We start from the raw sequence: 27,553 nt of genomic DNA, 5'->3' as shown, positions 1-27,553 counted from the left end.
TAACAATGAGGAAGGGATTAAAGTTGAATATATTGTTTGTTTTACTATAATTTAGAGCCTTTGTGCTAAGGCAGTTTTGGGAGTATGTTTCCATCTTTCACTTTACAAACAATAGTGTTTATAAATCTGGTCAAGCACTATGGGCTTATTTAGTAATGTACAATTCAGTGATTAATTTCTCATAATCAGCTGCCTACGTATACAAGTTTTCATGGTATGCAGTCAAAAGAACACTCTAGGTTGCAAAAGATACCTGTTTACCAGATTTCTAGTAAAATAATTGAATAATTTTTTAATGAAAGATAACTAGACAAAAAAATTAGATAACTTAGATAAGATTTGGTACAATATAAGACACCAGCAGTGTGCAGTGCCAAGTTAAGAGCGGAAAAAAGGTCTTTAGAAGATGATGATTTCTAGCCATTATACTTTACCAAACTATAAAATTTTAAAAGTATAAGTAAAGCTTTACCAAATTAGTGTACCAGAGGTTCCAAAGGAATGGGATTTAGAAAGACTGCATTTGTTTGAAATTCGAAAACATCTCTAGTAACTAGAAAAGTTATTTTACAGATGAGTACACTAAATTTTTTTAAATGGTAAATGCCCTACAAAAGCAACATTAAGTTTCAAGGCCAGAAAAATTATCCCCATACTTTCCTGACATCACTCTAAACATAAGAATCACAATACCATCCAAGAATCTCAAAACTAATACATCAAACATGTTTGACATTTGGGGCTTTCTGAAATTAGTTTTTAGAACTTTATTTTACAAATGGGGAATACACTTTTTTTTTTTTTGAGGAAGATCAGCCCTGAGCTAACATCTGCTAGCAATCCTCCTCTTTTTGCTGAGGAAGACTGGCCCTGAGCTAAAACCCATGCCCATCTTCCTGTACTTTATATGTGGGACGCCTACCCCAGCATGGCTTGCCAAGCGGTGCCATGTCCACACCCGGGATCCGAACTCGCAAACCCCAGGTCGCCAAAACAATGTGCAGGCTTCACCGCTGTGCCACCAGGCCGGCCCAATACACACACTTTTAATTTTTTACTAACATTTTCCCCCTAGAGATACAATTTAGACATTCTTTCTTCAAAGCAAAAACTCATCAAAATATGGGATTAGCATAGTAACAGCCTATGGATAAGGTTACACGTGCATGTTCTTTATTGGTCTCCAAACCATTGGGAATTTATTTCAACGAAGGTTCTCTAAGCCTCCATTATTTGTATACAACTACAGAGAAAACCAGTTTACCAATTTACAATTTAGTGGTCAAGATCAGGGAAAATGATAGTCACTTTTTCAGTGAATAAATACATATCAGTCATTGCAGAGACAATTTACGCCTCTTTTATGCCCACTATCCAGGATAAACCTTTGCCAATCTCTAATTACCTAGGGAAACAAATTTAAACAAAGTATTGAGAAGGTGGCCCATATGTTGGGTATAACCTAGATGGTCTTAGCCTAAATTTATCCCTTGCTCCTCAAAGTACAGTGACTCCAGATATATGTTCCACAGATGCAATGATTTCTTTTCCCTGGTCAGTGCAGAAATATAATTTGTACTTCCTGAAAGTCTGTCTATGAAGAAAGCTTCATTTTACTTGCCTTTGTCTTGTTTTGAATATATGAACTTACAAACTTTTCCAGTGACTACATTTCAGCTTGTATTTCATCAGGAAACATTGGATGTTTTTATTTTACAGGTCAACTACGTTCAATTCATTCTTGGCCAAGTTAGTAGTAAGTGGGCAGTTTTCTTGTAGAGAGCAATTCCAAACACAGTGAGTGGATGCCTGCTAGCTCTAATCAACAGGTTGTACCTCTTGTCCTTTTCTCTATATCTGAGGACCACGTACTACTTTATTGTCCATGGCCTCAGGCTACAGACCACAAAGGATTACTGGAAAGAAAAGGAATAGAGCATCAAATTGGTCCTTTCTTCCGACCCTCCCAAAAGGCCAAAACATTTCAATGGCTAAGTTTTCAATAAGATTCATAACTGCCTACAATAATCCTTTGAAGTTTTCTTACTAGAATGAAACCTGAGTTTTAAGAGAGTTACTGATTTAGTTTGGTGGGGGTGGGGGGACACAACAAGCAACAGTCACAGAATTTTCAAAAAGTGTAATAATTAGTGAAGATTATACATCAACTGATATTGCACTAAGTTTTTCAGTTTTAAAATTTTTTTAAATTTCAAGGGAATAGGTTTAAACACAGGAAATAAAATATAGGGCAGTCCATTATATCTACATATTTTTCATCTTGGCCATGAGGTCTTCCAAGCTTTCACCAGAATCTTCCACTGTTAACTCAGGTACAGAATCTTCTTGCTATCAACAAATGAGGGAAAGTGAAAAAAGTAACCATATAAAATTCTTGATGTTTAGGAATATATAATCAGTAAGCTTTAACTATGTTCAACAAGTTTGCAAAGTAAATTTTAATATGCCTTCTAATTTTTAAGAGAGACAAAGTCCTTTGCTTTCCCCACCAGTCTTTTGATTTAATGGCAGTAATCTTAATATTCTTGAGACCTCTACTAAAGTGGTATTTTTAAATGGTATTGTGGCTAAAACTATCAATATGTAAAAATGATTATCTTCGTTAAAATAAAAATCTATTTCACTTGGTTCATTAATGAGTGAACAAAACTATTTTATGTCTATTTTCAAACAGTTTAAAATGTGTTGTGTATATTTCCATATTAACACAGAGTACGTCTCTCTTTCACACATCTTAATACCTACAGTGTAAAGTATCTGAAACAGGAAATACTGCATTGGCATTATAAAGCAGGATGAAGATGAGAGAAGACAGACATTTTCTCTTATAAGATATTTGCTTATGGTAAATCAGATTTCAGATGTACCTTTTTGGGAATTGTATATGCCACTGTGATTCCTTCGGGTAAGTCAGGAACTAGTCCTGAAGAGTTTTTCAGTTCCTCTTCTGAAACCTCAGATACCAACTCAATACCTATAGAATTAAATTTGATCTTATAACAGTTTTTTAAGGAACTTAATGAGCAATAATTATTCAAAATTTGTATAATCTTAATTATAATTAGGTTCCCTCCCATAAAAGATAATGTTTTACGCTGCCGTTTCAATTTATGAAAGAATGCCTACCCCACTCGTTGTCCTCATGTATTATCTCTTCCTCTTCTTGAACAACTTCCTGTCTGGGCAGTGCTGCCACCTTTTTCTTTAGAAATCAAACAGTGTCAAAGTGTTTTCACTCATTCTCAGTTCTCTGAAGCATTAATCAAGAATTCAGACAAGCTCTTTAATCTTACCAAAAGCAAGAAAGGACTTTGAACAGAATTTTCATTTTTGAAGCACAGTGAATAAATGAAAACTTTAAAAAATCCAGAATCCATTTATCTTGCACTGCAAATCTAAATAATTGTTCCTTCTTAAGTTTTTGTCCTATGCAATACGATCTCATACATTCTGACAGATTGACACATACCTTATATTCTTCCTGCTGCTTCCTGCAATTTCTGTCATCACACTGAGGATTTGGCTTCATGGACATAGTAGGGAAAAAATCCTGCATTGCATTGTATCCAAGGTAAAAACTAACAGTACCAAAATTTAACAGAAACCTAGAAAAATAAAGCAAAGTAGACTTAAATAAATAAACCCATAGAAGTATTAGAAGAAATTAATTTAATTTTTAAAAAATGATTTTGAAGTAGGTAATGATTTTTTTAACAAGCAACCAAGAAAACAATTTTTTTGTCTTGTTACTGGGTCTGGCTCATAGTAAATATTTATTGAAGGAATGAAGGAAAGAAAAGATTACTCCATTTCATCAACCGTAGAATGCACTATTATTTTTTGAACCTCTAATAAAGATAAAATGCTGCCAATTAAACTATGACGTGTCAACAACTTTAAGAAGCATATTGACTTCAGAGAGGTTAAAATGTGGAAGAAGTGTATATTAAAAATCCCTGAGACGTGGTGCTAAATCCAACTACTTTAACTTTTTAAAGTTTTTATATATAACTTACTGTAAAGTTTAAAATCTTAAATGTACAGCTCAATAAAATTTTACAAAAGTATTCACCCATGTAATCACTACCAGATCAAAATACAGAGCATTTCCAATATGCCATAAAGCTCCCTTATGCTCCCTTCTAGTCAAATCTGATTTCTTTTAGAAGCTTATATAGAGAGGAAAAATCATGTGCAAAAGATAAATAACACAAAGTATTTGCAAATGCACGTTCTTAATATATACAAGGAAAGACAAAAACTGAGCAAAGAATATGAGCAAACAATTCACAGAAAAATATAAGTGCTCAACTCTTTTCACAAGTAACTGAAAGTTAAAATGATGCCCAATTTTCACCTGTCATATTGATAAAGATTAAAGAGTTTGATGATATTCAATGTTATCAAAGGTGTGGGTGAACCAGGTACTCCTACACTGATGGAAACGTACAATCCTTTTGAAGGAAAAATGTAGTAATATCTATGAAAATAAATATTGCATAAACTCAGAAATTCCACTTTTAAAAATCCACACTGGCAGCCATCCCAATGGTGTGGGGGTTAAGTTCACACACTCAGCTTTGGCAGCCCCAGGGTTTGCGGGTTCAGATCCCAGGCACGGACCTGCACACGGTTTGTCAAGCCATGCTGTGGCAGCGTCCCACATACAAAACAGAGGAAGATTGTCACAGATGTTAGCTCAGTGACAATCTTCCTCAAGCAAAAAGAGGAGGACTGGCTACAGATGTTAGCTCAGGGCCGCCATCCTCACCAAAAAAAAAAAATCCACATCACAAAACTCTAGTATACAAAGATATATGCAAGATGTTGTTTGCAGCATTTTTCATAATAGCAAAAAAATCTGTTAAGTAGCCTAAATATCCATCAGTAGTTGTTCTTAGTGCTGTGCAGTCGATTCTGACTCCTAATGATCCTGTGTATGGCAAAGCTGAACCCTGCCTGGCCTTTTTGTGCCATCATCTCACCTTCTGGTGCCATATCAGACAATGCTCCACTGCTGTTCGTGGCCAATTTTTTTGGAAGTGGGTGGCCAGGTCCTTCTTCCTAGCCTGTCTTAAGTCTGGAAGCCCCACTGAAACCTGTCCACCATGGGTGACCCTGCCGGTATTTGAAATACCAGTGGCATAGCTTTTAACATCATAGAAACACATAGCTGCCACAATATGACAACCAACAGACAGGTATTGTGTTCCCTGACCAGGAAACGAACCTGGGCCATGGAGGTAAGAGTGCTGAATCTTAACCACTAGACCACCAGGGCTGGCTATGTCCATCAACAGAAGGCTGGCTAAATATGACACATCCATAAGAGAATACTTTGTAGCCATAAATTTTTTTTCTCCCTTTTTTGTATCATACTATAAAATGTTTTGTTTAGATAGGGCCTACTGAAGTTTACACAGGTTATTTACTCTTCTATGAAATAGCCTTAGGTAGTTGCCTTGAGCATTCTTAAGTATGCTTTTTACAATTTCCCTGCTAGCAGCTGACACTTCTGATATCAGAATGCCTCCCTGTATTGTGCGGCACTTTGTTCTTATTAGTTTGGAGGCTTACGAAAAATAACTAACTTTACTACAGTTGTAAAGTGGGATAAAAACAGCCTAGTTTAGGGAACACTTAAAGGGGTTCTGCTTTTAATAAGGTGTGAGTTGGTTCAAAAACTCTTTGACATTAATTTTAGCTTCAAAGAAACTTCTGTCCTTTTTAGCTATAGTTTAGATGGTATGGTTGCTGGATATCTGTTTTTGGATAGCAGAGATATTACCCTGGTTAATATTCAATCACATTTATATTATTTTTATTAAGAGTTCAATCAAGATAGTGGAAGCAAGTGCATTTATGCCTAATTCTACACCCTTTGGTCAAACCTGCAGAGATTTAAATCACTTGGTTAATGCTTCATAAATGAATACATTAATGCCACTGTACCACTGAACAAGAGGTATTCCAAATGCAGAGAGTAACACAAACATGTATTAATATATGTAATATTAATATATAAATTAAATACCACATTATTTATATATAAATAAAAATATACACACATTATATATATAAAACTTAAAAATATATGTATATTTAAAACTAAATTTTAAAAAACTAAATGAAATACTTAGCTGGTAATTCTAATATTTGAAATGCTTCATGGAATATATTTATTTTTATCAAAAGCAAACAAGACAATTCAGAAAAATGAGCCCTCACTCACTTTAGCACATTTTGTACCAAGATCCCAGCAACGACTCCCATAGTGGTAGGAAGACTGGCTGCACAAACACCCTCTCGCTTCAGAGTCTTTTCATCAATATTTGCCGCAACTACAAGTGGTGGAGCACACTACATGAAAAAGAATAAAAGAAAATACATCTCAACAGAAAGGGGGAAAAAGTATAAGATGTTCCAAACAGCGGTCCATCACGTTCAAAGTTTGTTTTTTCTTTGAATTGTAATACATTTTCAATGCCCCTAGGAACTCTACTTAACAGTGAAAAATAACCCAAAATGAATCACACATACATACCGCAAAACAAGCAGATTCTCCAGGAATTATGAGCTGTATATGCCCTGAAACTGCATTTTCACTGACCCCAGACTCCATCCATGTTTGTCCAAGTTCATTACAAGCCTTAGTAGAAATACGTGAAAACACAAGAACATAAAAGAGCAAGAAATAATTTATCATAAGTTCTTTTCATAAAAAACTGGGATTTCACTAAATGGACTACCAAGGGTTTTTAAAACTTAATTTTCAGAATAAAAGAGCAAAGCTGTAAATGGAATTCCTTGGCAATTGCCACTCTCTATTTAAAAAGTAAACTGATAGCATTCAAGTAAGCAGTCAATAAATATCTAATTAAACTGAGCCACAGTTTGTTGGATTTTTTATTAATGTAAAACTTCATTTTTCTAAAATAATTTCAACAAAAACCAGTTGAAAAGTTGAAAATACAATAATCCAAAAGAAAAAGAATTCAGTTTTATTTTTGAGAAACTATGTTTGTAGGCAATTTATACATTTTTATACATTTACTTAAAAATAAATTAACAAAAGTTAAAACCAATTCTGACCAAGAATAAGAAAGTATAAGATATTCATTTTAAAAATCGTACACCATAAGTATCTGCTATTTTATAGTTTCCTCTATTGGCATAAGAAAGAGTAGGATACTGAAACATATGCCACAGCAGCAAAGCTAGATAGGTACCATAGCTATTAGAATAAATTTCAAAAGAATGCTAACAGAACACAAAAAATAAATAACACACATTATAAAAGGCTTTAAATAGGGAACTATTTTTAGGATAGAGAATACATACTGATAGACTATACAGGAAAACAGATAAATCCACGAGTGTAACACCTTACACAATCGGAATACTCACTGTGTTTATTGTCATTCGAGCTTCAAAATTGTCCACACAGCTAAGAACTAGATCAACAGATTTTCCCTCTTCTAATCCACCATTACTAGGCAAAGAAAATAAATTTTACTTGAAAAAAAATCAGGACGCAAAACACATTCTAATCAGACTTTGCTCAGTCACACATTTATTCTTTGAGTAAATGTTTGAGTATAATTATGACATAAAAAGTATTTAATATTAAAGATCCAGTATATAGAGTATTGAGTAAGTATTATGAATATGTCAATGATACTACAGTACTTCTTGTACAAGGGTGCAAGCAGTATAAAGTCTGTTCACAAAAAGTACCATTTCTCTATCAGCTTTCAGACTTTTATTCATATTTCACTATAAATGTAAATGCAGTAAAAGTTAAAAGCTAATTGAGTACAATTTAATATTTCAGTGGTATTGACAGTGTGCAGAAACCCACTTTCAAACAGAAATATAATCTAGAACACAGAACTTATAATTGAGGCTCTTTTGTTATATCATAATACTTTTTACTGAGCTCCTAATACATAAAAATCACACAAAAATTAACTTTTAAAAACAAAAATATGTCATCTACCAAATCATTGAATTAATCAGTCTTATTTTCTAATGATACTTGTTTAACTGACCAGGACATTGTACAAAATATTCATAAATAAAATTTTACCTTATTCTATCCATGAAATGTTGAAAATTTTCTACTGTGGTTATATTGTAGTTGTGGACTTCAAAAAGAACATCAGGATTAATGTTCCTAACAGGGAAAAAGGGAATGATTATAAAAACTACTAGAGGAATAGTACAAGAAAGCAGGAAAAACAACTAAAAGAGTCAAAGATCATTTAAAAGCCTAAAATATTTACTATCTGGCCCTATACAGAAAAGGTTGCCAATCTAGATCTAAGAGGCAAGAGAATTTTTTATACAAGAGAAGCCTGAATTTTTATAGAGAAAAATTCAGGTCCATTTATACATTAAGCTACCTTATACCAAATACACAAAGCAAGATTTTACTAAATATGGTCTTTAACTACTATTCCATTTACCTCAAAGTATGTTCTGCTGCTTGAACTTTACTTAATCCTGCTTGATGAGGCTGGAAGAAAAGTCTGTTCATATTGGCCAGTTCCACCTTGTCATAGTCAAAGAGTAGCAACTAAAATGAAAACAGTGGTATTCTAATGAAAAACATACCAAAAAACAAACCAAAAACAACAGAGAATAAACTATCGGGCTTTACATTTGACGGGTTTACCAGTTTGACAGTAATAACAGCTAACTCTGAAGCACTAGGTGCCATATATTAACTCATTTAATGCTCATTTGAAGTAAGTACACAGATACTATTATCCTGTTAGAAATGAGACAACTAGGGCACTTGCCCAAAAGCTACTCAGTTAATACACAGGGGAAATGGGACCCAAATTCAGGCATTCTCAATCCAGCATTGGCACCCTGACCACACTGCTGTACTGCCTTTCTAACCAATTTGCTGAGAAATTAATGTTCATTCCAATTTTTAAAAACTGGTCAAAATTCCTACCTCACTCTGATTTTTGCTAAAAGCGAAGAACCATTAGATAAATGAAATTTTTAAATAAGATAAATGTCATAACTTAAAGCTTAGTAAAACATGACTCCTTTTGTGAATATAACACTATACATACCCATGCCATGGCTAAAACATTATTCCAAATAGAATTTCTAACCAACCAATTAATTGTTATTTCTTGCTATATGTTTAGGTATGACAGCATTTGTCACACACACAATTTTTAAATGGCCAAAAGATTCTATTTCTCATCAGTAAGAACATCAGTAAGAACTCAAGGATTTCCAAGGTCCTCTCCTTGATCTAAAATTCTGTGACTTTCTAATACAATTCTCAGTATCCTAAATTTAACAATAAAAACAAAAATGGGATTTTCTTCTCAATACAGAAACTAAAAGAAATTAACCCAGCCCATAAAAACACCTAGGTAAACCTTAATATCTTGATAGAAAATATATCACTTATGCACTCTATGATAATTTTCTAACCCTACTGAGAGTCTCCAAAATATGGTTCATTTAAACTCATTCAACAATTTATTAGGTCAGACTAAGTACCAAATTTGAGTTTCAGCCTCACAGCTGGTTTATGAGTAAGTTTCAAGAAATCCTAAATTTGGGGACAGGAGGTGTGAGTTGTAACTGCCACTAATTAGCTCTGATCGTAAGTCACTTTCACATTTTAGGCCTGTATCCTCACCTGTAAAATAAAGCAGCTGATCTAGATCTGGTGATCCAGGGTGCCCTGGGGATTTCAGAAACTTTCAGGGATAAGAAGCAGGCTATGGGTCTCGAACCCTCCACTTCCCTACTTAACCCTATGAATTAGCTTCTTGTTTATCGCTTTTACATATTGAAGAAAGAGTTCTGAAACTCACCTATGTAGATCTTTAGCTGACAAACTTGAGTGTACTTTGGAATCACCCAGGGAGTTTTAAAAAATACAGATGTCTAGGTCTCATGCCCAGAGATTCTGTTTAACCTATTATGGGGTGCAGTCCAGACATCAGAATTTTTTTCAACTTCCCAGGTGATTCTAATTATAGCAATATTTGATAACCACTGTTCTGAATCCTTACTACTCAAAATGGTGGCCTGGGCTAGCAGCATCAGCATCACCTGGAGCTTGTTAGCAATACAGGAGCACTTCCCCAACTTTACCATGCATATGAATCAACTGGACAATTTGTTGAAATACAGATTCTGATTTAGCATGTCTGGGATAGGGCCCGACAGTCTTCATTTATAACAAGCAGATGCTGATGCTACTACTTCAGGGAACAGACTTTTGAGTAGCAAGGATCCAGCAGTTCTTATAGTCCCTGGGACACTTTAAGAAATTGTGGGAACCTGTTAGACATTCAAACTCTTAGGTCCACCTGAAACCTAGAGAATCAAAACCAGTAAGGTACGGTCTGGCAATCTGTGTTTTAACAAGCCTTCTAAGTAATTCTGATATATACTCAAACACGAGAATCACAGATCTCCATGATCTCTACTATCGTTGGTCAATGAGCCAGGGTACTTATGTCAGCTATAAGCAATTGTTGGCTGGCTTTTGTAAACCTCTCAAAAGACTTTAAGATGTTAATAAACATCTTTAGTATTTTGGTGTTATCTTTTCTATACTGGTAAATGAACGCCAACTTTGAAACCACTTTCTTTTAAGAATTTGGGTCATGGAGTGGACCAACATATTAAAAAGCATTGATAAACTGTGTGGGAAAATGCTTGCTTTATCAAAATGACAAATTAAAGGGTGTATAATTGTGGAAAATTTTATGTGTTCAGCCACTACATATCTAACATCATGGACTTTGGCTTTATAAATCTAAGACTGGTAGACTGATTTCTGGTATAAGGTCACTTCTTCCTACCCACAATCTAAATCAATTTTAGAAACAAGTGAAAAAACGTATGGGTTAAAAAAAAATCTGGAGCATTCCCTACTTCAATTTCAAGAGGAAGAAATGTATATGCTTTCTAGTCTGTCTTGTATAAAGCGTGTGTTTAAAAAACATTTGTTAGATGTTTCAGTGTTTCATTCACACACTTTATCAATTTAACTGCCTTCTTTCCTAAGCTTCTATACCTAAAACACTTAAATCCAAACTGTTTATATATTACCCCAAATGAACAAGTTCCTGAACACAATTAGGTAGTCCTTGTTTAATTAGCAACAATATCAGCTTCCATTTTGATAGGGTTATGTCTTAACTCCCTCAGGCAGAAAGAATAATCTGAATAAAAACACCACAAATCAATAAACAATTATTAATGAGAAAAGAATCCTAATTGTACCTGATTTACTTCAGAAGTGAGTAGGTTCCCTATATGATAGGCAAAGAGAAATATTTTTACCTTACCAATGCCACATCTTGTCAGCATTTCAGCAGTCACACTACCAACTCCACCAACACCTACTATTGCTACAGCAAAGGTACGAATTTTCTGTGAAATGCAAAATTATATACGTGTGGGTTAACATCAAAAATGTCATCAAAAATTTCCATTTACTGAAATCATCTTCAAAACTTAAAAAGGCCTATCATACCTCATAGTCGCTTACAATTCCCATTCGTTTCAATGCCATCAGGCGGCTTAAAACAAAGAAAAAAATGTTTTAAAGTTTACAATCTTTTAATTAATAGTGATACAGGTACACAGACATCATCACAGGAAACAAACACAAAAACTCAATCATTACTCATTCTTTAAAAGAGGAGAAATCTTTCAGCTGGCTTTTACCAAATGAAACTAAGTCACCTGGGCAGCTTTAAAAGCCCCGATGCCTGACTACCCTCCCAGGTGTAGCCTGTGCAACAAGTTTTTTTTTTTAAAAGCACCTCAGACGTTCTAAGGTATACACAAGATTGAGACTACTGACTTAAATGTTAAGTGTCTAGATGAAATGGGTCAAAGCGAAACTTCAACATTTTCCACGCTTTCTTAGTATATGTAAATATTTAATGTTTTAACACTCACATTTAATGTTAAGCATCAAGAATGATCTCATGGCTGCAATTCCACTCACTCGTGGCCTCTGCCCCAAATGGATGACGTCCACTTTTAGTTAGCACTTATTGTATGCCCAGGTTCAGCTAAGGGGCAGACAAGTATTCAGAGCTGGGTTTCTGAGCCAGTATTTGAAACCAGGTTTTCCCATTTTAAAGCCTCTGCTCGCCTCTCCATTTTCCCCACATGCTTATAATTATATTCTATACCACATAATTTTACATTACTTGTGTTTGTTGATCATTATTCCACAACCATTGAGTCTCTCAAACTAAAGTAAAAGGTCTTTGAAGGTCAGGGGCTTTCTTTCTTTTATATCACTTGATGCAGTTAAAATGATGCTGAGCACCTACAAACCTCTCTCCTATGTATCTCGATATCCAGTACTTTATCACAATTCTTACAACTCTGTCTTGTAATCTCATGTTTACCTTTCTCTCTCTCACACACTCATCTGGTAATCTCTGGAAGGAAATGACCATGTCTACTTTGTATCCTCAATGTCTGTGCATAAAAATACTTAACAAATGGTAGAAAATATCATCCAGGAGAGCTGGAGATGAAAAGGTGCTAAATATTTGCTGAACGAACAATTCTAAAAATTAAGGCTGACCTTTATTAAATTTCCATGTACTAGTAGAGCTGGGGGGACAAGAGCCATCTCCTATGTAGCATTTTAATAGACAGATGGTGCAAATGAGATAGAAAATACAGTACTAAATGTTTAGAGTACTGAAAGGTACTCAGCTACTAAGAGTTGGGATTATGAATTCCATCAGTCTTGGCTCTGGAGTGCTGACCCTTAACCACGGCGCTGTATTCGGCCTGCTGAATTAGCAAATCTTCCAAGAAAGGAGAGAAGCGGACAGGACTGGCAAAGTCGAATGGCTTTAGAGGGAATCCAGCTTTCTCCACCACGCCCCCAATTTAAGTAACACTGAGAAGCCTTTATGAAAATCATAGTTTATGCTTAGCACGTTTTAGATTTGATGTCATCTTCTAAAAGTTATTACTATCAGTTTTTTGCAGAGCGAGGTACACTAGAAGAGGCTGGGGCGGTAGGAAACCGGATGTGTCCCCAGCAGGCACAGGAGCAGCACATATGGCTGATTCACTGGGGTTTTTTAAAAAGAGAAAGAACATCTTTTGACCAGTTTTAAGACTTGGTCTTGCTCGTTTGGAAACAGGACCCCCAGAACAAGAAAAGAGAGGTGTGAGCTGGAGAGTAGGGGAGCGCACCTCATTCTGGACCCCACCAAGCCCGTGACCTCGCCCCCCTCCGACCCGCGACGCAGGTCACCTGTAGGGGTTGGAGTCCACCACCTCGGGGCTCATCTTCTCGATGCGGGCCCGGCCGCCTCCTCCGTCGCCGCCCCCCAGGGCCCGCCGCCTTCTCTCCTGGGCCAGTTCCCGCTCCAGTTCCTCTACCCGCTGCTGCAGCCGCTCCACAGCCTCGGCCATGGCTGGGACCCCGGCCGCCAACGCTCCCAGCCCCGGCCGCCGCCGCCGTCGCCGCCCCACGCTGCTAGGCCTGCTGGGCCACCGAGGATACGTGAGGAGGCACCGAGGGGCGGCCTCCCCAGCCCAAAAGCCCGGGGAAGTGCTCTCAGCCCCTCACAGCCAGCCACGTCTCCTCCGCCCCAGCGGGCCTCCCACAGTCCCGCTTCCGGTACGTTGCAGTCATTGCTCCCCGTCAGGAAAAACCCGCCCGTCTGAGCTTCCTTCTTCGCACGGTCCTAAGTGACCAGGCCGCAGACGGGCTCGGGACATAACTGTCCGGAGCTGGCAGCCTGCGATGCTGCCTTTCCTACCGGGCGGCCAGGAGAAACGCCAGGATCTTTTATTCCCGGGCTCGTGGGCACGGCGGGCTCTTTTCTGAACCGGACCCGCTAGGTCTTCCGCCTGTCGGCGCGTTAAATTTGGAGGTGGAAAAGGTCTCTGTGTTCTTATTTGCCCGAAGAGACTAACGTGGCTCTGCGTTCTTTAAAACTGAGGCCTGCAACTCCGAGGCTGACTGAAAAGTTTAAATCCGAACACACCCGATGCCCTTTTGGTATTTCCGTATGCCAAATACGGATTCGGCTGGTTAGCAACTGCGCCTGGGGACTTGTGATTGGCTGGAGCCGCCCGGACCGCCTCCGCCTGGGCGTGTCTCAGCCTCAGCCCGGGGCGGGACAGAGAGTGGCTCTCCCCTGGCCAGAGGTGTCTGAGCTCTAGAGAGCCCTAGTTTCTGCGGCCTGAGGGGCAGCGGCAGTGATGGAGACGGATGTTGCGCGGGAGCCCGAGACGATTGAAGTGCTGTCTCAGCACAAGTTCGACTGTAGGTCCCTGGAGAACTACCTAAACCAGCACCTGCCCGGCTTCCGGGCCGGGGCCGAGCCCGAGGCCAAGTTGACCGTTGCCCAGTACAGGTATCGAGGCCAGCCTTCTCTTCCAGCAGAAACAAATAAGTGCCTTGTGCTTTTTTTCCTTTGTCCCTGGGTGGGTTCCCAGTTTCTCCGGTCTGGGTTTCTTTTCCTGCAATAACGGCGCACTCTGCAGGCGGGAGCTGACATCCCCGGTCGCCAATTCTAGGGCCATAGTGGAAGCACGGTAACATTCACGATTCCGACTATGAGAAAGAATCTTTTTTAAAGGATGCGATTACGTACCTCAAGGATTCACCGAGGTAATTAAGGTTGGAAGTTCTGTGGGACATAAAGAGGCCTTCCCTCAACTTTTGTCCTATAGCCGTTAGAACTTTTTTCTGCGACGCAGATGTTATTCCTTACATTTGGCGTATTCTCTGAGGCCGAATTAATGGCATAAGCTGGGGAATCAATTCTAATTGTAGATCTTCCATTTATTAAATCACAGAACCGCTTTAGGTTTTAGTTCTTTTTGAAGTGAGGGAATGGAACTGGATGACGATCCTGAGAACTGTACCCTATCGTGAATTTGGCTCTAATCTGATACTTTATAATAGAAAATAAATTGAAAAATAAACTTTATGATAAGAATAGTATTTTGATAAACACAGAGCTGTAGAAACAGTCCTGGCTTCCAGAAGATCAGATTTGCCACTTAATAGGAATTTAAATACGTTATGTAAACTCTCTGAGAGCTAGTTTCCTAATCTGTAGTAAATAAGTGCCGGTTCTGAGTAATCCTGATAATTTATATTCCTTGACTACTGATTTCGGTGAAAATAAAAATAGTGGTAAAGGAGATGGATCATAGAGAATTTGGGGGTGTAGAATTAAAAGGCCTGTGTCCCAATAGATATTGGAGGATTAAGGAGAAGGAAATTGAGATAAAAAATAGCTGAGGTTTCTAGCCTAGAAGCTTTGTGTTGTAACAAACCACAATCAATCAAAGTTCACATTTCAACTATTGCACTTGCTGTGGAAATCTGGGACAAGTTACTTAAACCGTTTGAGCACTGAGTCCTCCCTTTGCAAAATGGAGATAGTCATATTTATTTCCTACGTTTGTTGGAGAATTATCTAAGTGAAAGATACTTAATTCTGAATTAAGTAGAATGTTAAATAAACCAGGATTGTGCTTGATAAATGGAATTAGTTGTGGCATAAATAGTGTATATATATGTATGGAACTATCCCACAGAGAATACACATTTATTTCCAGGACATATGAAAAAGTTTATGAAAATTGAAGACATAATAGACCACAAAGGAAGTTTCAAGAATTCTAAAGTGTCAATCATTAGAAAAAATTTTTTTTCAGAATATAAATGTGGAAAGTTTAGAAATCAACAGAAGAAAGGCAGCTAGCAAATACATGTTTAGAAACTAACTGATTCATGGATTAAAGAGCCAATGATCTACAGATAATAATAGAGTTTATCAAAGTTCAGTATGCAAAAATCAATTGCATTTCTGTACTTTAGCACCAGTTAAAATGTAATTTTCAAAAAGATATAGTTAATAAGAACATCAGAAATATAAATTGCCTAAACATTAATCTAATAAAATATGTGCAAGACCTTTGTAAAGAAAATTATAAAACTGTTAGGACCTTAAAAAGAATTGAATAAATTGAGAGACGCCATATTCATAAATAGGAAAATTCAATGTTGTAAATTTCTTTTTTTCCCTGACTTATCTATAGATTCGCTGCAATGGCAATCAAAATCTTAATTTTTTCTCTAATTTGAAAAATTACTCCTAAATTTTATGTGCAAGAGTAAAGGGCTAAGAACAGCAGAAACACTCTTAAAGAAGAACCAAAGTAGGAAATTAGAATTAATATGGCGTGATATTAGCACAGAGACAGACAGACAAATACAATAGAGAGCCCACAGAAAGACCCGCGTATTATAGAACTTTAATATGTAACAGTGCTGGCATTGAGAATCAGTGGTTGGGGGGCGGGGAGGGGAAGAAGGACTTTTCAATAAGTTATACAGGGATAATTGTTATCTGTATGAAAAAATTGAAATTAGACCCTTTCCTTACTCTACCTCATGCATTTCCAGGTGAATTACAGACTTGAATGTTAAACGCAAAACTATAAACCTTTGGAAGACATGTAGGAAATGATGTTTATGACTTTGGAGTAGAGAAGAAAATCTTTAAAAAGACAAGCACAAACCATAAATGAAACGATTGATAAATTTTCACTGAAAGATTCCGTAAAGAAAGTGAAACTACAAAAGAAAATATTTGCGATGTATATAATGGATAAAAGATTAATATCCAGAATATATAAAGAAGTACAATAGCCCAAGAGAAAAATGGGCAAAAGACTTGAAGATGCTCAACCTCATTACATGGTAGTAATTGGGGAAATGCAAATTAAAATGACAGGACACCATTTCACACCACCATATTGACTTTTTTAAAAAAATCTGACAATATCAAGCATTGGTCAGGATATAGGGCAATAGGGACTCATATCCACTATTGCTAGGAGTGTGAATTAGTAATTGGTATAACTACCTTAGAAAACAGTTTGGCATGATCATGTAAAGATGGAGATTGGAAGATATACATACCCCATGACACAGCAATTCTATTCCTAGGTGTATACTCTTGAGAAATTCTTGTACTAGGGTATCAAGGGATAATCTATAAAAGTGTTCATTGCACCGTTTGGAATAGCAAAAATAGAGGAAATAACACAATGTTCATCAATAGTAGAATGGATAAATAAATTGTAGTATATTCATATGATGGAATACCATACGGCAGTGAAAATGACTCAGCTGCAGCAGTACAGGACAACACAGAATCAAAAAATGGACAAATAAGCAATATATTGTTATGGAGATAAACTTCAAGGGAATGATAAATTTAAAAATCAGGACAGTAGTTACTCTGAGGGGAGGGGCACACAGAGGGCTTCAGAGATATGATCATTTCTCTGGGTAGTGAGAACATTGGTGTTTAGTGCATTATTCTTTATGCTTTACAAATTTTTTAAATATTCATTTTTATCTATGCAGAATTTATTTTTAGAATTTGCAAAAATTAAATCATCTTGGAAATACAAAATATTTAGAATTAAACAATAATGAAAGCATTATATAGTTTGATACGACAAAACCTACAATTTGCTGCTAAGTGCCTAATATGTGCCTGGCACTGTTCCAAACACTGGGGATATGACGAACAAAAAGTCTTGCCTTCTTGGAACTTCCATTCTATTTGGAGAAGACAGAAAATAAATAAAATCACCTTCTAAATATTACAGTTTAGGAGAAGGTGATATGTGTTATGGAGAGAAATAAAGGAGAATAGGAAATGTTTTAGGGGAGGGAGCAGGAAGGCCTCCTTGAGACGTTGGCATTCAGCAAAGACTTGAAGGAGATGAGGATGTGAGCCATGTTACTATCTGGGGGCAGAGTGTTCCAGGCAGAGGAAACAGCAAGTGCAAATGCTCTGAAGGTGGAGTATGCCCAGTGTGTTGAGGGAATACAAGCCAGTGCCTGGAATAGAATAAGCAAGGGCAACAGGGGGGCCCTCTTGGCCATAAGAAGGACCTTGGCCTTTACTTTGAGTTGAGATGGGGAGAGATTAGGGGTTTGGGGGCAGGGGAGGGATGTGATTGTCTTTTTTTAACAATCTCTTTGCCTGTTGTGTTTGATTGAAGGGAGCAGAGACAAGGAGACCAGTTTGGAGTATATTACAGTGATCCAGTGGAGAGGTATTAGTGGCATGGACCAGGATGGTAGTGTAGAATAGGTGCAAAGTGGTCATATTATGGGTTTATTTTTGAAGAATTTACTGACTGATCACATGTGGGGTGTGAAAGAAAAAGAAGAGAAGAGAAAAATAGTATTCCATTTTTGTCTTGGTAACTGGAGTATGGAGTTACCATGAAATGAAATAGAGATGTCTGTAGAGAAGCAGATCTGTAGAGGAAATATCAGGAACTCTAGTTTTGGGACGTTAAGTTTCAAGATGCCTTTTAGACATCCAAGTGGATGTACATGGTAAGCAGTTGGCTATCTGAGTCTGGAGTTCAGGGCAGAGGTCTGGACTAGACATATACATTTGGAAGTCCTTGACATAGGAAGGTATTTAAAGCCATGAGATCATAGAACTTACCTAGAAAATGAGTCTATATAAAGAAAGAGGAGGTCTACAAACTTAGTCTGAGGCACCCCAATAGTAAGAAGTTGAAGAATTAAGGAGAAACCTGCAAAGAAGTCTGAGGAGTGGCCAGAGAGGTAGGGGAAAACCATGGCTTGATACCATAGCAATATTAGTGACCTTGAAAAAGTAGTTTCAGTGAAAAGATAGGAATGAAGCTTGATTGAAATGGATTTAAGAGAAGATAGGAGAAGAACTGGAGCAGGGAGTATAAACAACTCTGGAGTTTTTCAACAAAGGGGAATATAAATGTTTTAAGTAGAGGGGGAGGTGAGGTCAAGAGAAGTCTTTGAAAAATAAAATAGCAGCATGTTTGTATGCTAATGGCAGTGATCCAGAAGACAGAGAAAAATTTGTGCAGGAGAGAGGGCTGGAATGAAGTCCTCGAGTAGGCTGGGATCTAGTTCACTACAGAAGGGCTTGTCCTTAGACAGGGATGTGAAGATTCTTCTAGACTCTGCAGGAAGACACAGTATCTGGGTACAAATGCTTGCAGGCAGTAGATATGGTAGTGTAAGCTTGTGGAAGTTCTCATCTGATTGCTCCTATTTTTTCAGTGAAATCAGAAGCTAGGTAATCAGCTGAGTGTGAAGATGGAGGAAAAGGTGTTGGAGATTTGAAGAGAGGAGAAATTGTGAAACAGTCATCTAAGAGCATGGGAGAATAAACAGGCTAAGGAAATATATTATGATTGCCAGGCAGGATTCACTTTGAGGTTCATGGTCATGAATTTGAAACAAGAATAGTTATGATGTGGATCAAGGCTGCCCCAGGGAAAGAAGCCCAAGGTGTCCTGGCCTACATACCGATCTATATTATCCTCTGGGAAGTATAGGACGTCCTGACCTGATTCGTATCTAAAGTTAATATGACCACATGATAACAAGACCCCACCTCCCCTGATACCATTTTAACGATTTTTTTACATGATCTTTCCTTTGTCTAGTAAGAAATAGTTCACATACTTATGCCTTATAAATTTAGCCCTCCCCTCAACACGTTGCAGCTCTTCACTGCCATGGGTCCTGTCCTCATGCTTGCAGCACTTCACTGCCCATGGGTCCCGTCCCCATGCTATTCTCTGAATAAAAGAGCACTACTACTGATGCAGGCTCGGCGAGCTGAGGAGTCAAAAGAAACATTTCAATCAAATGAACAAACTCAAGCTTTCATTACCAAAGGTTAATCACATCACATTAACTTGAAAGACATTGGGTTAATTTCTGCTACATTTAGAATTAATGTAAGGGATTACTTTAAGGCAATTAGAGCTCTTAGTTTTGGTCATACCGTTGGAGGTAAAATACCACACACATATAATGTACATAGACACACATACAGAATCTCTACAGCTATTTTTTTAAAATTACTGCCATGAATCAGGTACAGTAATATAAAGCTCCCTAGTTATGAATCCAAGTTTTGTTTTAAGCTTTTTTACCAATATTTGTGGAGAAGACACTCAGGATGCTAGATTTTTTGGCAAGGGCTTATGGCCATTTTTTCCTTTTCTCCCCCTCGGTCTTAGGAATTAGTGATGGGCTAGATAGTCCCCAGAGGATTTGCAAGCTCTTTGAGATCATGGAAAGGGGTGGAACCTGAACCACCTCTAGAGCTGCTTTTCCAGAGTTACAAGTATTTTACAAGGACAGTTGCTCTTGGTTTCTCAGAAACTGGGTTGTAACTCAAATGACATTATAGGTTGATCTGCCTGTCCAACTGCATCACAAAGGCACAGAGAAACTCCTCAGGTTTTCTCAAAGGTGGAGTTTCTGGGGCATACCCCATCCAATTGAAAGTGTTTCCAGTTAATTAAAATACACTCAAGAGGTGAGTCTCTGGGATGCTTGGGGCATTCCCCACGGCAATAAAGCCAGTATCCAACTGATGGTGGGCTAGAGAACAGTGCAGAGCCTGACTGCGGCTGTCAATATAGTTATAAGATTTAGTCAAGTCCTGCTCAGCCGGGGCACTTAGTCCCTGAGCCAGCACAAAGCAAGCCAGGGAAGCAGGCGGCAAAGGCCTGGAGTGGGCAGGGGTCTGGGGCTCCCAGTGCCAGGGTTGGGAGTTAAGTCTCTGGCGAAAGGTTTTCAAGTTTTCAATTTTACAGAAGGTCCAGGTTCTGCTCAGGTCCAGCCTGAACTTAACCTCGACTTGGTGACAATAGAGGAGGTGATGAATGAGACAGACAAAGGAGAAGAGATCAGGCCTCACCCTCATGGCCTCTTCCTGAGGGGTATCAAGATAAGGGTTACACAACGATTCCTGTGCTGGGGTACACAACCCCAGCAGGACAGTTCACAGAATAAATCATAGGTCTCCTATCCTCATAACTGACTCAGTAGGTGGCTAAAATACTCAATGAGTCAACCACCAAGAGAGGGTGCCACATGTGGGGTCGCCAGGGTGATCAGGCCCAGAAACCAGAGTGGGGACTCCCAAGGGTGGAGCCTTTGACTCTTTGAAGATTTCTCTGTTTCTCAGTTGCAAGGCTCAAAAGGAGACCAAAATGGCCACTGTAACTTTAAGAGAGACAAACTAAAAGGGTCTATTACCTTGAAAATCCCCCCTGAACCTAGGACAGTGTCCTATCCATAGTTCCTCCTCTGGGGTTTATATAGCAAGGGGTGATGGGGCATGCCCCTGCATTGCATCCCTTGTATACCTTCTCTATTATGCCTAGCAGTAATAGGTGCCTAGTGAATGGTCCCAGAGATAAAAGAATAGAGAAAAACAGTGAAGAATTTTCTGCCAGTCTTGGGGACATTCTACCCCATTGCGTCCTGGAGCTATTCTCCCAAGAAGGGGTTCCCATACTCAACCAAAAGTTAGAGTTTGGTACTTTCCTTGAACCAGAGTCCTGATTGGGACTTTCCCGCAGTTCAGAGTGTGGTCAGGAGCCATAGGGAGGGATAACAATCCAGCCTTAGGAAAAGAAACCTGCCATAGGAGTCTTGGAGATTGGTGACTGTCCTAATGACTTAAGTGGTTGACTCATGCCCATGTAAAATTTATATGTTAGAGACAGGAAGGAATGAGTTAATTCATTCTTCATCACCCTCAGGCTTAAGGTACTGATTCTCTTCAGGCTGAATGCCATGGTTTGCCTCATAGAGTAGCCATGGGCAGGAAATGTGGATTCATACAGCTGTCCAAGAAAGTTCCCTATGGAGAAGTGAATTTAGATCCATCCTTGAAAAAAAGAAAGGCACAAGGAAGAAAAGGGCACTTACCAGAACTTAAGCTCACAAGCCGATGAAGCAAGATCCCCATATGGGCCACCAGAAGAAATGATGCAGGCTCGGTGAGCTGAGGAGTCAAAAGAAAGATTTCTTGGACTCTCAAGGTCTGGCAGTAGTGCTCCTTTATTCAGAGAATAGCATGGAGTTGCATGGGGACAGGACCCATGGGCAGCAAAGAGCTGCAGCATGGAGACAGGACCCATGGGCAGTGAAGAGCTGCAATGGGTTGAGGGTTAGGGTTAAACTTATAAGGCATAGGTATGTGAGTTATTTCTTTATAAGACAAAGGAAGGATTATGTAAAAATGTTGTTAAAATGGTCCTAGTGCAGGTGGGGTCTGGTTATCAGGTTGTCCTATAACTTTGAATACGAGTCAGGTTGAATCAGATCAGGACATCCTCTACTTCCCGGAGGATGATATGGATTGGTATGTAGGCCAGGGCGCCTTCGCCTTCTCTCCCTGGTTCAGCCTTGGTCCTCATCACTACCAGACCTTGAGAGTCTGAGAAATCTTTCTTTCGACTCCTTGGCTCACCGACCCTGCATCAGTTATTTTAGTAGATATTATTGATACTTTCCTCAGATTCTCTTTGATCCTTTTTTACTGTTTCTATGCATACCCTGGTTTGGTGGCTTTTGCTTCCAATAGCCAGCACGTATGGCACTTTTTTGGACCACCCTTGGGCTACTGGAACTTCCTTTGCCCTGAATGTTGTAGTGCCCAAGATGGCCCTCAACCAATGACTGTTGGGTTCAGGAGTATGAAATCCTCATCATTCTTGCTTTGGAGATAAGACAACTCTCAGGTATAACTTACACTTCAGAGTCCCTTCCCCACTGTGAAATCAGGCTGAAACTACCCCCTAAGGAACTTTGTCTCAGATCATACCCTTGCTTGAATTTCTGCCTTTTCCTGACCTGCTTCTTCCAATTCCTTATTGGTTTCCCAGCGTTTCCTTAATAAGTCACTTGCACACAGATCTTTCCCTCAGGATCTGCTTCTAGGAGACCTGACCTAAAACAATACTCAATGGCTGTGTGTTTCTTTCTCCAGCTACATTCAGTTATATGAGTGTAGAGAAAGAGTTGGATTTAACCAGGATAGGGGAAGCCAAGCAAATAATGTGAAGTGAGAGAGGGCAAGTGTATTAAAGATGTATTCAAGGGAGTGGTTAAGTAATTGATCATCAAATTTCAGCTAATTAAGGAAGGACATAGTGAGAGGAGGGGGAAGCTGAAGGACAGTGAAAGGGTAGTGTGATCAATGGATGGTAGGTCCTAAGATTGAAGGATTGTTGAGATTGAGGTACTAGGGGGTGTGAGTGGAAAGATAGGAGATTATGCTCAGAGATAGAAATACTTAAACAGCAGGATTTTGTAGTGCTTGAGTTGTTAATATTGATAAGGTATAGGGTGTGTCCCTCAGAATGAGTGACTGAGTTAGGGTAAAAGAAAAATCACTGGAGGAGAAGAATTCAAGGAACCGACAGGCCTCACTGTTAGAAGGAACATCTGTGTGGATTTTGAAATCATTAATAATTAGGATAGAGTAGTGTTAATAAGAGTGAATCAAGCTAAAATCCTTAGGCAATGAGAGGGAGTGATCTAAGTTAGTAGGTGACTGCAACAAGAAAGGGTGGAGGGTGGTAGCATCTCGTTACATGAAATTCAAAGTTGAGGGAGAGTGGTTTAGACAGGACAGAGGGCAAAGAGTGTGGAAGTGATAGTGAGTATCAAGAAGGACACAGACTCCATCTCCAAGTCCACTGGATGAGTGATGTGGGGAAAACATCTACCACTTAAGAGGCCTATGGAAGAAATAGGGCCCTTATGGAACATTCAGGTTCTAGTTAGAGTAAAGAGGTAAAGGGTCCATTCAGAGAGAAGATTGAAGCTGTATGTGATGATGCTATTGAAAAAGAGAGCTCCAGGGGCACAGTAGAAAGGTGTCAGGAGCTGGGGTGGTGGGGGATGGCATGAGAGAACAAGACAAAATAGGGACTATGCAGAGCCTTATGGGTCTAGAATGCAGTAGACAAGTGGTGACATGGGAATCTGGGACTTCTTTTGTTGATAAACAGGGATAAAGAGCATAATGAGACTAATCCTGGTGGTCTCAAGACAGCAGTGCTGTGAGTGATGGGAAATAGGAAGGGGTAGGTGTTTGGAACTGGGGAGGGGCAGTCTTACACTAAGTGCTCTGGGCTTTTTTTTTTTTTTTTTTCAAATAATGCCAATTTAAAAATAGCTTTGTTCTCTGACACGAATAGCACTTTCCACTTATTTATCATATGGATAAAGTGAACCTGTTATATCCTCTTTCCCTGTCTATATTCAAGTATTCAAATGTCTAGTAATATATTCAATAGCAGCTCAAATATGATTTTTTAAAACTATTACTGAACTGACTTCCTACAAATTAGGGTCCTTCAAACTTCATGATTCTGTGGAATGTGCTATCTTGTGTTTTGGTCAGCTTGGCCTATTTCTGCAGTCATGGTTCCAGAAGAGGCACCTATAGAGAGGCAAGCCATCACTCCCAGGGAGCCCCCAGTAAAGCACCTAGCATCGTACCTGCTCTCTGGTACACTGTGATAATGCTGGGGTTTCAGACTGTCTCCAGCTCTTTCTGCTGTAGTTAAATTGTTCCTTCTTAGTAATCTGATTCTTGGCCAGCCATTCAATGATTCTATTGCATTTCTTAAGAATCTTCTGTTTGACTTCATCTTTGATTCTCTTCAACATGTCTCATCTTCCACTGTGGCCTTATTGTTGAAAACATAGGATTGATGCAAGTTCTTAGGGGCTATTTTGCCTCTCTGCTTCTCATCTCCAGCTGTGTACCTTTAAGCCTCTTGGACCATATACTCAGTGTTTTCCATGCTCAAACACTACGACATTAGTTTTTTAATCTTCTTCTCTTTTCTTGATTTCTTATCTGTAGCAAATACATTTGAGATGCTATTGGCATAAATATCAACAGTTACTTCAATTTGTGGAAATCCAAAGGGTGCAGGAGGGATGCCTGTGAGTTCAAATTTGGCAAGTTGTTATCCTTTATCATTGCTCACTCAGTTTCATAAACCCCAATGAGCACACCAAGCTGATTGTAGAGTAGATGGTGACGGTCTAAGTCTGCTTTGTATGAACTGTTGTGATATTGCACTTGATCAGAATAGTTGTGACTCCACCAGTGGTTTCAATACCAAAGGAAAAGGAGTGATGTCAAAGAGCAGTAAATCCTGAATATTTTCAAATTTATCTCTGGACAAGGGACAAGATGGCTGCCAACATACCTGCAAACACAAGTAACATCCTTATCAGGATTAATGCTTTTTTTCAATTTCTTCCTGTTGAAAAAATCCTGTAGGAATTTCTAAGTTTCTAAGCTTGGAGATGCAGATAGAGCCACCTGCTAGGATGATGTCATGGGTCTGAGATTTGTCTAGCATGATGTAAATAAAGGGTTAAAAACTCTGTTCTCCTTCTCTGTGGACAAATTAAATTAACTTTCTACTCTGTTACTCTGGAAACTTGGTAAAGGTGGCATGTCAACCGTGTTTCCAGGCAACATTACTTGTAGTAAAAATAACATCTAATTGATAAACTGCATCTGAACTGACAGGCCTGTAAATGAACTATAAGTATCTGGTGGGATACTTTGGACTTGCCTAAGTGTAGTGAGTTCTTACAACTGATCAGGTCCCTTGCTGGGACCCTGGAAGCTGTGCCCAGAGAATTGCTACTAGAGATAATGGCTCCTGTGGAGGATGAGGCTTCTAAGACACAGGGGCACTCATACTCACTCTCGAGATCATTGTGGTCTCATTCCTTGGAACCTGAGTTGTCCCCAAAGGGAAACAGATGTCATACAGTAGATTCTAGACTGCTACATGGATTACTGTGAGGACTCCACTGAAGACACTCACCTGATTCTGCCCTGCTGACCTACTGTATTTCCTGTCTTTGTATGTTTCCAAGTGAACCAGTGCTGAGAGTGGCCTGTTAGAGTCTTGTGAGATCGATTGTCTAGTCAAAGTCTTCTCCAAACAAGCAAGTGTTCCTAACGGCACACTTAAATGCAAAAGTTCCATCCTTGTTGGTTAAGCTTGGACAAATCAAAAGTACCACCTCTTAGCACCAAATGTCTTGTCCAAGTTCTAAACAATAGTTATGACCATTGGCTCATTGATGATTCTTATATTGCTATCATCAATGGGTTCCAGACTCTATGGTGGCCTGATACTTGGAGTGCTTAAATTTATCCAGTACTGTGTTCACAGTGTTGGTGATGATCTTCCCAGAGTGGACTTCTGCATTTTGTGGGGGGGTTCTTTTTTAGAACCATGGTAGATTCTCACTCAGAGGAGAAGCTTTTAGTTTGATTGGGGGGGGGGGGGGAAGGGGCTTGAGATAAAATTCATGTTAAATAAAATTCAAAATTTTAACTATTTTAAAGTGTACAATTTAGTCATTTTTAGTATGTTGACAATGTTGTGCAACCATCACCACTAATTCCAGAACACTTCCATCACCCCAAAAAGAAATCCTTATCTCCCAATTCCCCCCTCCTCCCATCCCCTAGCAGCCACTAGTCTAGTTTCTGTCACTACAGATTTACATATTCTGGACATTTTATAGAAATGGAACCATATAATATGTGGCCTTTTGTGGCTGGCTTTTTTAATTTAGTATAATGTTTTCGAAGTCCATCCTTGTTGTACCATGTATCAGAACTTCATTCCTTTTATGGCTCAGTAGTATTCCATTGTATGGCTATACCACATTTTGTTTATCCATTCATCTGCTGGTAGACATTTGGGTTGTTTCCACTTTTTGGCTCTTGTGAATAGTACTGCTGTGAACATTCTTGTACAAGTTTTTGTGTGAACATGTTTTCAGTTCTCTACCTGGGAGTGGATTGCTGGGTCATATGGTAACTCAAAGATAAGTTTTTAGTTTTATATTTCATCTGAGTCATTTACCATCATGAAAGGCCAGAGCCGCATATATGACTGCATCATCAAAAATGCATACAATCAGACGTTTGGCATCAAAAAAAATGTTTTGGGGGGCTGGCCCCGTGGCCGAGTGGTTAAGTTTGTGCGCTCCGCTGCAGGCAGCCCAGTGTTTCGTTGGTTCGAATCCTGGGCACGGACATGGCACTGCTCATCAAACCACGCTGAGGCAACGTCCCACCTGCTACAACTAGAAGGACCCACAATGAAGAATATACAACTATGTACTGGGGGGCTTTGGGGAGAAAAAGGAAAAAATAAAATCTTTTAAAAAAAATGTTTTGGTAAAGTTCATTGCAACTTGACTCTTTGGAGCATCACGGATAAATTGGCCCATGTCAAGACAGACAACGCATGAGGTGGCCCATTTCCGACCATTGGCAAGGATCTCCACTTTCCTATCCTAAAAGGCACCCACACGGGATTAAATGGTGCTGGGATCAGAGCTCTTCGATAGATAAGTAGGATATCTAGCTTCGATAGATGAATAGGATAGCTAGCTTCGATAGATAGACAAGATAGCTAAAGAGGATGGGTCTGGCTTGTGGAAGAAAGATGGAGACACTGGAGCTGCTGCTGCATTCAATCTGCACTACTGTTCTTTACTGATGGAAACTGGAGGCCTAGGGAGAAATTTCAGAAAAAATTATTTTTTTTACTTTCCCCTATTACCTGTTACCTCAGGAAC

General features: G+C 38.8%; 2 protein-coding genes across 5 annotated transcripts in view; one reads left to right on the top strand and one right to left on the bottom strand.

The window, feature by feature from the left end:
- Positions 1 to 848: 848 nt before the first annotated feature.
- UBA5 (ubiquitin like modifier activating enzyme 5) lies at positions 849 to 14,025 on the bottom strand. 3 transcript variants are annotated; one of them, XM_070493193.1, is made up of 13 exons: positions 13,310 to 13,663; positions 11,980 to 12,095; positions 11,549 to 11,594; positions 11,356 to 11,445; positions 8,490 to 8,599; positions 8,111 to 8,197; positions 7,429 to 7,513; positions 6,566 to 6,670; positions 6,254 to 6,381; positions 3,491 to 3,626; positions 3,148 to 3,223; positions 2,889 to 2,995; positions 849 to 2,349 (listed from the first exon to the last, which is right to left on the bottom strand). In XM_070493193.1, the coding sequence occupies exons 3-13, from the start codon at positions 11,585 to 11,587 to the stop codon at positions 2,266 to 2,268; spliced, it is 1,047 nt and encodes a 348-aa protein (XP_070349294.1). In that variant the 5' UTR covers positions 11,588 to 11,594; positions 11,980 to 12,095; positions 13,310 to 13,663; the 3' UTR covers positions 849 to 2,265. The 3 variants fall into 3 exon arrangements, with proteins under 3 accessions (XP_070349294.1, XP_014713486.1, XP_044610784.1); XM_014858000.3 differs by lacking the exon at positions 11,980 to 12,095 and having other exon boundaries at positions 13,310 to 14,025; XM_044754849.2 differs by lacking the exons at positions 11,549 to 11,594; positions 11,980 to 12,095; positions 13,310 to 13,663 and having other exon boundaries at positions 11,361 to 11,447.
- ACAD11 (acyl-CoA dehydrogenase family member 11) overlaps positions 14,003 to 27,553 on the top strand; it is an 80,862-nt gene continuing 67,311 nt past the window's right edge. The window contains exon 1 of one of the 2 annotated variants that reach the window (XM_070493191.1): positions 14,003 to 14,420. Coding sequence is in view for 1 of the 2 variants with exons in the window: in XM_014857999.3 (XP_014713485.3) it covers positions 14,266 to 14,420 (155 nt within the window). In the remaining variant the exon portion in view is untranslated. The remainder of the gene's footprint in view (positions 14,421 to 27,553) is intronic. The other variant, XM_014857999.3, reaches the window with a different exon arrangement.

The sequence above is a fragment of the Equus asinus genome, chromosome 21, assembly GCF_041296235.1.
Source record: "Equus asinus isolate D_3611 breed Donkey chromosome 21, EquAss-T2T_v2, whole genome shotgun sequence".
NCBI classification, from domain to species: Eukaryota; Metazoa; Chordata; class Mammalia; order Perissodactyla; family Equidae; genus Equus; species Equus asinus.
This window is presented reverse-complemented; position numbering and strand designations above follow the sequence as displayed.